The sequence below is a fragment of the Anopheles ziemanni genome, chromosome 3 (assembly GCF_943734765.1).
Source record: "Anopheles ziemanni chromosome 3, idAnoZiCoDA_A2_x.2, whole genome shotgun sequence".
Lineage (NCBI taxonomy): Eukaryota > Metazoa > Arthropoda > Insecta > Diptera > Culicidae > Anopheles > Anopheles ziemanni.
In genome coordinates this window covers 26883355-26894956 of record NC_080706.1, presented here as the reverse complement: position 1 = coordinate 26894956, position 11602 = coordinate 26883355, and the positions used below count along the sequence as shown (strand labels likewise).

Genomic DNA, 11602 nt, shown 5'->3' with positions numbered 1-11602 from the left:
GAACGTGCGATTGTGTACGCCCGGTTTCGCGGCGAAACCCGATAAAGGGAGAAGCCACCGAGGAGGTGGGGCCGTCGGTTCTGGGTTTGTTTAACGACACGCAAATCCTATTGAAAACATTTACGCTCCGTGTGGCGCAAGTTAATCGAAACGGGAAAGTGGTCCCGGAACGATTGTGGGGAAAACTAGTGGAATAAATTAAAAGCTTTGTTACCCATCCGGTGTCCTTTAAGCTTACTTTGATTTCAGAGGGAACGGAATTTGCTACGGAATTCGGTTCGTTCCTACGGTTACGTTTTTCCCCGCGCCAACTCCTCGTGGGTGGTGGCATAATAATTTCTCGCCATAAAAGCCCACCGACGTTAGCTCATTGAATGTCGGACCTATTAGCGCGCTTGTTTGAGGAGCCGTTTGGTGATGATTGGAGCAAGGAATTATTTCTTTCCACGTGACACCATCGTCACCGACGTACTCCAGCTTCCGATGCCTCGCAAGAGCGCCGGATACAGATGCTTCCAGTGGAAGGATATCCGGCCCAACGCGTCACAGGATGGGGGCCCGGGAAGTAATTTCCTCTCGCGTGCGGTGTTTCGGTGGTTTCTTTAGCGGTCTCGGGAACACATTTTCTTTAATGGTTTCGGTTTTGCTTGCGCGAATTAATCATCGAGCGGATAAAGGCGGCCAGGGTTGGTGGGTTGCAAAACTTACCATTCTTCGGCAGATGAAAAGTGTTTCTCCCCTCACCAGTCAGCCGTGTCGCTGGTGTGAGGATTCGTGAGTACATATTATCCCGCCAGAGTTGAAATTTGATCAGGATTCCATCATTAGCCTACGGGCGAAGAAATGTTGGTACTTCCGATTTCAGCACCCAGAAGCCGAGGAGGATTATGTTTGGGGCACTAGGGCAATATTCATGTTTCCACATTGGAGCAAATTAGTTTTAATAGTTCGCAAGGGAGGGAGCTCATGGGGAGAAGTTTGTCGGCTGTAATCAGTATTAATCACGCCGTACCAAGAAAGGCTGACGGGGAAGGGCGGTCGCACAGGGGGTGAGCAATGTGGATGATATGTAACTTGTGTTTTCGTTTTTGTAGCGTGTCATGATAGCGATGAGGGTTTATTGTTTCACTTTTTCGCGGAACTCGATACAGTCGCGTAGGGTTGCAGCTAGCAGCGCACGTGGTTCGTTGATTTGGCGCCGCAAAGGAAACTTTACCAAATGTCTTACGACGGATGGTGAAGATTTTTGTTTCATATTCTTTTCCCGAGGGTCTCTTTGCCGTTGAAAAATCGTTTACACTTATTAAGTGCCTTTAAAGACCATACAGCTGATCAGATGTATGGATGGTGAATTGGAATTTGTCTCAAAAGTTTAACAAGATACAAATAATTTCATCCGAATTTGTCGGATAGTAAAATAGCGTTTTTAAATTTAAAATTACAATTTTTGAAGCATTATCTAATCATATTCACGTTTTTATTTTATTTTGTACCATGGCGGTCAAATAACAACCCTCCAACTTTTTTCATCGCAATTGAATGAAGCGGCTTTGTCCTACATTTGACCACGATTGTAGTAAATTGCGCGTTGAATGTAGATAACGCTTACCCATCAATGAAACTGGAAGCGCAACAATGCATAATGCAAGTGATGCAATTTCACAGTTTACGACGAACACTTGGCAACAAGCAAAAACATTCCTGAGCGCTGACGCATATTGCAGCAAGCGTTTTAAAAAAACGTGTTTGCAAACACACGAGCGGATAGAAATGCTCAACCTGTGGTCACAGCTTTCCGCAACCGCATGCGGTTGCGTTTTTGATCTGTCAAACGAGCACAGCTTTTTGCCAAAAATAATACTTTAATGTTTGAATATACCACTTATATGAGCATACAATCTCATTAAAGTCTACTAGGAACAAAATTTACTGTTGACATATAAAAACGCAAGAGTCTGCGGCAAGAATCAAACTCGTTTGATTTTTTAGTACAGCAACCGCAAGGTCTTGCGTCTGCGGTGACAGCCCATGACAGCTCCTATCTCTCCCATGGGAAAAAACGCAACCGCATGCGGTTGCGCAAAGCTGTGACCAGGGGTTCACCGGGCATTGACAGACGGTGCCAAAGTGCCTATAGCAATCAGGTTGCTCGCACAAAGATTATTTTGACAGCTCATGTTTTTCAACATCATATCGCGAATACTGTATGAATAAATTTTGCGATAAACAGCAGAAACAGAAGAAAATGATGAATGAATGAACGGTTTTGATATGGAACATTTGGAAATTAAATGATCTCTCTTTGTTTCAAGCAGTACCTCTCTCTGCGCAAAAGCAAAACGAAAAGAAGTGAACTGTCAAAAGCAGACTCGTACCGGAATGTCAGTACACATTTGCCGACGTCAAAACCTCACCAGGTTCTTCCGCGCGTGCAACTGCACCACACGACGTAAAAATCTGACGAAATCGGAGCGCGGTGTGTTGGCAGAAAACGCTGAAGGTGCATTTTTGTGCAGCTAAGGTTCATTGCATTTCCACGCCAGCGAAGCGAACTGCCGATTATTGTTATTTGTGCAGTTGCGGGTAACGCATGGCCGGCGGTATGAACAACATAACCACTGACGAGATGACGAGGCTGCCGGAGGCCATCAATTTTCCGGCGGAAGAGGAAAAAGTGCTCGCCTACTGGCAGACGGAAAAGGTGTTCGAAACATGCCTGAAGCAATCGAAGGGAAAACCGAGGTAAGGTATTTTACGCAATCACGAACAGGTGTGATGTCAGAGTACAGTGGAGGCCATTGTTGGTAACCGTGTTTCTAACCACAACAGATACACCTTTTATGATGGACCACCGTTTGCGACCGGTTTGCCACACTACGGACACATCTTGGCCGGTACGGTGAAGGATATTGTGACGCGGTACGCGCACCAGCAGGGTTACCACGTGGAACGTCGCTTCGGGTGGGATTGTCACGGGTTGCCGGTGGAGTACGAGATCGACAAAACGCTGAACATCCGCGGACCGGACGACGTGGCCAAGATGGGCATCAAGGCGTACAACAACGAGTGTCGCAAGATCGTGATGCGGTACGCGAACGAGTGGGAGCAGATTGTGGGTCGGATGGGCCGCTGGATCGACTTCAAGAACGACTACAAAACGCTCTACCCGTGGTACATGGAGTCCATCTGGTGGGTGTTTAAGCAGCTGTACTCGAAGGGTTTCGTTTATCAGGGCGTTAAGGTGATGCCATACTCGACCGCCTGTACGACCGCATTGTCCAACTTTGAGTCGGGCCAGAACTACAAGGAAGTGACCGACCCGGCCGTGTTCGTATCATTCCCACTGGTGGGCGATAAGGATGGGGCGGCTTTGGTTGGCTGGACGACAACTCCGTGGACGTTGCCGTCGAATCTGGCCTGCTGTGTACACCCGGAACTGGTGTACGTGCGTGTGCGTGAAACGAAAACGAGCAAAGTTTACATCCTAATGGAGTGCCGTGTTGAGGCGCTGCTGAAGGGACCGGAAAACTACGAAATCCTTGATCGTTTCCCGGGTGCCAAGTTGGCGGGGGCTCGCTATGAGCCACTGTTTGATTATTTCCGTAAATACGATAGTGTGGCGTTCCGCGTGCTCACTGATACGTACGTAACGGAGGAATCCGGTACGGGAGTGGTCCACCAGGCACCGTACTTCGGTGAGGACGATTACCGCGTCTGCCTGGCGAACGGTGTAATCAAGCGCGATCAGGAGATCGTCTGTCCGGTTGATGCGAGTGGAAAGTTTGTCGATCCGGTCACGGACTTCTGCGGCCAGTACGTTAAGGACGCCGATAAGGCCATCATTAAGCTGCTGAAGGAGCGCGGTCGGTTGGTGCTAGCCTCGCAAGTTAAGCACAACTATCCGTTCTGCTGGCGATCGGACACGCCGCTGATCTACAAGGCCGTACCGTCGTGGTTTGTGCGCGTGGAACACATGAACCAGCAGCTGTTGAACTGCAGCTCACAAACGTATTGGGTGCCGGAGTATGTGAAGGAAAAGCGCTTCGGTAATTGGCTGCGGGATGCGCGTGATTGGGCGATCAGTCGTAATCGCTACTGGGGTACGCCGATTCCGCTGTGGATCTCACCGGACGGTAAGGAAATCGTCTGCATCGGTAGCATCGATGAGCTGGAGCGTTACTCGGGAGTTCGAGTAACCGATCTCCATCGGGAGAGCATCGATCACATCGAAATCCCGTCGGCCGTGCCAGGAAATCCCCCGCTTCGCCGTGTCACCGAAGTGTTTGACTGCTGGTTCGAGTCCGGCTCGATGCCTTTCGCCCAGAGTCACTATCCGTTCGAGAATCCTGCCGAGTTTATGAACAATTTCCCGGCCGACTTCATTGCGGAGGGCATTGATCAAACGCGTGGCTGGTTCTACACACTGCTCGTTATCTCGACGGCACTCTTCAACAAGGCTCCCTTCAAGAACCTCAACGTGACTGGGCTGGTGCTGGCCGCCGACGGGCAAAAGATGTCCAAACGCAAGAAGAATTACCCCGACCCGATGGAGGTGGTTAATAAGTACGGTGCGGATGCGCTCCGCCTGTACCTGATCAATTCCCCGGTTGTGCGGGCGGAAAATCTTCGCTTCAAGGAGGAAGGTGTGCGTGACATCATCAAGGACGTCTTTCTACCGTGGTTCAACGCGTTCCGGTTCCTGTTCCAAAACGTCGATCGTTTTGCGAAGGAAGAAGGTATCGTTTATCGGTACGATCCGGTGCGCCATGCGGAAAGGCGTTCTACCAACGTGATGGACGTGTGGATCATTTCGTTCAAGGAGTCGCTGCTGAAGTTCGTCACGGAGGAGATGAAGGCGTATCGGCTGTATACGGTGGTGCCGAGGTTGACGAAATTCATCGACCAGCTTACCAACTGGTACGTGCGCATGAACCGGAAGCGTATCAAGGGCGAATATGGCGTGGAAGATTGTTATCATGCACTTGACACGCTCTACGATGTGTTGCTGGCTATGGTCAAGATGATGGCGCCATTCACGCCCTACTTGACTGAGTTTATGTATCAGCGTTTGCGATTACTATCAAAGGAACCGATGGACGGAAGCGTCCACTACCAGATGATGCCATCGTCCAATGGGAAGTATATAAACATTTCCATTGAGAGGGCTGTCGCGCGTATGCAGGCCGTCGTTGAGCTCGGTCGTGTGATGCGCGATCGACGTACCATGCCGATCAAGTACCCACTGACGGAGGTTATCGTCGTGCACCAGAGTGAGGAGTACCTGGCCGACATTCGCTCGCTAGAGGGCTTCATTTTGGGTGAGCTTAACGTGCGCCGTATTACGCTGAGCTCCGAGAGGCAACGGTATGGGGTAAAGATGCGTGCCGAAGCCGACCACAAGACGCTCGGCGTACGGCTAAAGAACGACTTCAAGCAAGTCCTGACGGCCATCAAGCAGCTGTCGGATGAAGAGATTTCGCGCCAGCTCGCCCAAGGCCATTTTACTATCGCCGGCCATCGGGTGGAGCTGGAGGAGATACGTTTGATCTATCAGTTTAGCGGTGAGAATGCATCGTTCGAGGCGCATAGCGATAACGACGTGCTGGTGCTGCTCGATATGACCCCGAACGAAGAGCTGATGCGTGAGGGAACGGCCCGTGAAATCATCAACCGCATTCAGAAGCTGAAGAAGAAGGCCAAGCTCATCCCGACTGATCCGGTGCTGATCTACTACACCGTCGCCGGTGGTGATGGAGAGGTGCGCAGTGTGGCCGAAAGTCATCAATCGTACATCGTGAGCACGGTGAAGTCACCGTTTGCCACCTACGGACCGGAAGCGGCCACCAAACCGGTGCTGATCGAAGAATCGCAAGAGCTTAAGGGATCGACGCTGACGATCACCATCTGCTCACCACAGGATCGCGAGGTTCCGGCTGCACCGTGGGTGAATCTCCATCTCGACGAGCGCCTAGTACCGCGCTACCAAGGGCAAGGTGTTTCGTCGCACAAGGCGTCTCTTCTGCTCGCCGGAAGCCGAACTGGGCAGGCGCTCACGTACGCCCAGCTTCGTCAGGAAGTGGAATCCCTTTTCGGACTGAAGGATGTACGATTCAACGTGCTCGCCGGTGCCAACGGTAAGCTGCTGACCGACGGCGCAAAGCTCGACGTGGCTCAGCTCAACCGACAAACACTTTACGTGACGCAGGGTGAAAGCCTACCGGCGTCGGGCTGGACCCCGCCGAACATGCCGTTTGCCGCGTTTCGGAACGTCAACGGTGCGGACGGTCGTAAAACTACCGTCTTCGAAGAGAATCCGGTTGGAGTGAAACGGACGGTCCTGGCACAGTGAGCACCGCAATACATATTCTACGACCTTGGATAACGATACGATTTGTTTGCGACTAATCATAGGCTTAACGTATTTGGAATTTACGTTTTATTCCCCCGCCGCATGCGAAGCAAAAAAATCATGGATTTAATTTTGAACTAATTTAATAAAGCTGTACTTTCTTTCTCAAAGAGAATTTTGTGTGTGCGTTATTTAGGCTTCACGTATTAACTAGCCATAGCGTCTTCGATGTTGATGTTGATAACGAGAAAAATGAAACATGCAATTTAAATCGATGTTAATGTGCCACCTCTATGACCTCCTGGGTCTAGCGGGATTAGGCCGATGTTTCGATTATGTCAGCACCGTGTGATAACGATAACGCTTAGTCTATTAGACTAATCACCGCCCACGGCTAATGCGAATCAATCACCGTGTCATTAGTGAAAACATTGGAAGGGAGGCCGGCTTGTTAACGTGAGACGAACTAGACCTCCGTAACGAAGCATTAGTTTGCAGGATGCATTGCTAGGAAGAATTTCACGACATACGCCTGACAGGTATGCAATCGACTGTGCACGTAACCAACACGTCTGATAGTGGTTAATTTTGAAGTTGCAGAAACGATCATCATGGATTTATAAACTGTGTGTAATTAACGAAGAGCTGCATTAACTACCGTTAATAATTGTTCAGCATGAAACCGACTTTATGCACTGGTAGAGTTTCTGTGCTTTTGTGTAAACAAATAATTGAGTGAGGGATTAAGATCTCACCTGTGAACGCACATGATATGAAATGCATATGGCTGTCCCATTGCTTTTTGTACGTTGTAAGAGGAAATAAAATACCCCGAATGGATGAGCCTAACGAACGGCTGGCACATTACGTTCCGTGGGAAAACTTATTTGTTCATATCGTAAAGCATCCGTTGGCATAACACGGACCACACTCATTAATTATGTGTCACTAGCGATACGTCCATGGCATCATGGCAACATGCATCGATTTATTCGAGCTACAACGACAACAGTTTATGGCGAGTTTACTGGCGGAGAATGCGCTTCTTCAAGCGTTTCCAGATAACGATCAGGTTTCCAACAGGGCACCATTGAGTATTTTGCCCGATACCGTACCCTGCCATGATTGGTCTCTTCGCCAACAGGAGTGTAATAATGTGCTGGTGGTGTTTTTTTCTCGTTCCACAAACGGTTGCTTCATCGTCGTAGTTCATTTCCGATTGAGCTCGCATTACATTCGTTGATTGGAACGGATGTGTTAAATAAAATGATAGGTCCCCGCGACGGGATTCAGTTGACATGGGCATGGGATGGGTTTATTTCTTTAAACAATGTTTTAAGCTTTAACATACACGGAAATTTAAAAAAAGACCTGAACCAATACTGCCCCCCGAGCATAAACGAAACATTCTATCAACACAACTCTGTTGCTCATTTTGCAGACCTTGCACGAAGCAAGTTAAACGATGACGACGGGAGTGCGAAATGATGCGAACAAATTTCATTTACTAGCCTAATTAATCAACCGCTGAGTGGGCAAAACTCCGTACGTAATACTCGACTGACACGCGGTCAATGGGACAGTCGAAAGGGCCACCGGAAGACCGCACCATTGACCCGATCCCGAATGGTTGCTTCAGACGGGTTGAGGTGCAGATACAATAAATATGCCCCACGCATCCGGCTCGTTTGGCCAGGGACGTTTATTTACGGGTGTTAAATTTCACCTTCCGCTTCGTGTTACTTCCACTTTGGCTGGCGGCTGGTATTAAATGCATATTGGGTCGTGTGGCCATGGCATCGTTTGGTTGCAAAAAGTTTACCGATTTATTGTTCGGGTTATTTACTTATGAGCGTTAAAAACCGCTAGTAAAATCAGGAGGAAGCATTTGTATTAATAACAAAATAAATAGACAAGTGCGGTAAGATTTACACTAAAATGGTTTAACATTTTCAATTGACAAAATAGAACCTGATATATTTGTTAAACAAATCCACCTTGACGAAATTAAATATAGAATCTTTTTTAATAAATTATAATTATATACTTTCTTTTCTTCTTTCTTTTCTTTTTGGTCTACATTTTTTAGGTATCCATATTCAGAATGTCTTTTCTAATGACAATTCTTAGAAATAATTACTTCTATTTATCAGAATTGAACAAGTTTCTCTCTTAGCCACGCATGTTTCCTGTAATTCAATCTACGGATTGCGTATATTAGATACAGGTCCGAAATTTGAAGATTGGTAATTGAATTAGAGCAATTACTTTCTCATTGATTAAAGATTACTCCATATCAGTAGAAAATATGTTATGTTCATTTGAGTAACGTAAATATACCGAGATGGTCACATAGTACAACAATCGGAACTTGAAAGCGAAGTGTAAACGGTTCAATTGAATAATCTCATCTGATGCGATTAATCTTTGCCATCTACTCCTAATTTCGTTGGAAGCAACTGTACTCCACCGCAATCAAAATTGGTTTGTTTTCGTACAACTCTCCAAGCGTCCACCATTTTGGCGGAGAGTGGACCGCCAAGGGCCAAAATGGATGGAGTTTAACACGAAAGCCCCGACAAACAATCGATCAACTGGGGGATGTTTGATCAGGTGGGTGTATTTTCGATCCAACAATTGGAATGCAGGTGGCTCATCGTACCCCGAGCATCGTTAGCAAGCGTTCGATGATAGGGAGTTTCGAAAATCAACTCCAGGCCAACCAAATGTTTTGCTACATTTGGTATGCAAATGATTGTTTGTCCCTCGTGTGAACCTCAACCGATACAATGGTATGTGGTCAAATTGCAATTGATTGGTTTCCTAATAAAGTTTAAATTGTTGAAACAGTTAACTGTACTTTCTTTGAAGATTACGAGGGAGCAGGAATTTTGGTCTGTAGCGAGTTGTTTTTCCAACGATAAAGAATCTGTGGGATGCCGTCGTATGTTATTATTACTAAGTTAGAAACCTGCCGCGCTATACTAGCTGTTTGATTTGTATAAATTAATACATTTCATATAGCAAAGTTGAAAGCACGTTTGTTGGGAAGCCTGGGAACACTATAAAAGAGCAGCTTCTTCGAAACGGTGCTTAACATTTTTCACAGCAAGATGTAAGTGATAACGTTGAGTGCAGTTTTGCTGATAGCCTTTGGTTTCCAGGCTCTTCGCATGATTTCTGAAAAGGTCAAAAGTTCGATTGGTGTGAAGCGTGGACATTTTTATCAGATCTACCCACACTCTTATAAGAATTCCGATGGCGATGGCATTGACGATATGAAGAGTTAGGATGAAGATGTTTTAATTTTTTTTACACCAACTCATGCAGAATTGGGTTCTTCTAGGTATAACGAAAACCGTGGGCTATCTGAAGACGATGTGGTATCGACGGTGTTTGGTTGTCTCCTATCTGTGTGGCTTAAACCTCATAGTGTACAATTGATACAATGCACTATACATTTGGGATGCGGAAAATATACCTTTACAATGTAAAATTGACCGTTGGCTGTCGCCGTACAAACCACGTGGCTTTACCTGTTAATTTGATTTAACGAAGAAAAAAACACACCTACAGTGTATCGTTAAAATGTTGTAGCACCGTTCCAAATACTACTGTTGCACAGAACATGCTACAAACATGATTGGTTCTCATCTGGATCTCTTTAAGGTGAGGAAAAACGCCACTTTCCCCTATCGGTAGGCTCACTGGAAGCTAACAGGCGTGAGTACGAATCACCAATCGTTTTTCTCATTTCTCATCTCGCAGGATGCTGCGAGAAAGTGCTTTCCCGCTGGCATTGCCAATCGTTGTTATCATCTGTTTACTAACTTGGGATGTTTCTCTTCGTGGAGAGGATTATGCCGAAGAGAAAAACAAAGAGAGAAGCAGCGGAAATGATTGGTGAGAAATAAGGATTTTTCCCACCAGAGTCCAGAGGATGAGAAAATCCTTTTACAATTGTGTATGTTGCCAGTAATCCGAGAAAGGAGGGTGGTGCGTCGAGCAACACCGAATGGAAGGGAGCGCAGAGTTGATTCTCTGAATACCTAAACTGGCCCACTTGAAGGAAACCCATTACTTTCCCCCTTTCACCACGTGCGACGTTGTGGTACGCCGTGTGATTTCCCTTTCTCATCTTGGCGAGAGAATCGTCTCAAGGCTCACCGAATATCCCTACGCAGCCGTGAGCTGAGAGGCGCTGCGTTTGTCATCGTCGTGTTTTCACGAGGACACAGGTTTCGGCTGCTGCTGATGCTGCGCTGGTGTGGTGTGGTCCATCTTCACGCGCTTCGGCTAGTTTGGCTGGTTCGTGCAGATGATTATGACAATGATGGCACGTTCGCTCGCGGTTCGCCGTTGATCCGTTTCGCCAAGCCGTGCAGTGAGAGTTTGGCTGCAAAACCGAACGGTTCGACGACGCCAACGGAAAGTGTTAACTTGCGTGCGTACGTGCGTGCGTGCGTGCGTGTGGCCCGTACGTGTGTATAGCGTTTACTGCGGGTTTCGGGTTTCGTGGGCGCGTCCCTTCGCGCAAGGTGTTACGGTGCGTGTTGCGGGCATTGTTCCGGTGAGCAGATAGATTCCTGCCTTCATTTTCCTGCCAAAAAACTCAACCAGATGGTTACTGGTGAGATATGGTGGCAGGAAGTAAGGTGTAAAGTAGCGTTACGACGAGAACGCCAAAGCCAAACAAGCCAAGGTTCGCAAACAATCAAGCGCAGCTCACGCACGGACACAATCCGATTGGTTTGTAGTGCCGCCTGTACGACAGTTATTTGCCTTCACTTCCCCTCAGTGTCGTGGTTATGGACCATTGCCTTATCCTCTACCACCAATCCAATCACATCGAAGGCCGTGTTGAGCTACTTTGTGTGTCCTGCCAGTTGCTGCCAGCTGTCTTCTCCTTCCTCGCCTTACTCGACCGATGGATTTCTGTTACTTCGTGTTACTAGCAGTTCTATTCAGGGGATTTGACACATCCGTGTGCCAAGACATATTCCGACTAGTAAGAGTGTGATTTCGGTGTGCCCCACAAACCCCCCGGTGTATCTCTCCCTGGTTCTCGCTTCATGTGAGAAGATGAATTGGGAAAGAAAAACATCGATGTGAATCGAGCGCACGTAGATCTCCGCACATACGTGACAGTTGAGTTGGATTTATTGATTGTGCGTGAAATTGCCCCAAACCGGTTCCGAGTGGTCGGCCGGAAATACCCTCCCCCTCGACAGTGGATAGATCACCGGTCGAAGA

At 47.6% G+C, this 11602-nt stretch overlaps 1 protein-coding gene across 1 annotated transcript; it reads left to right on the top strand.

Annotated features, from left to right (window-relative positions):
- Window positions 1–2422: 2422 nt before the first annotated feature.
- On the top strand, window positions 2423–6502 carry LOC131287181 (isoleucine--tRNA ligase, cytoplasmic). The gene is made up of 2 exons (XM_058316208.1): window positions 2423–2742; window positions 2830–6502. The coding sequence occupies exons 1-2, from the start codon at window positions 2591–2593 to the stop codon at window positions 6347–6349; spliced, it is 3672 nt and encodes a 1223-aa protein (XP_058172191.1). The 5' UTR covers window positions 2423–2590; the 3' UTR covers window positions 6350–6502.
- Window positions 6503–11602: the final 5100 nt, after the last annotated feature.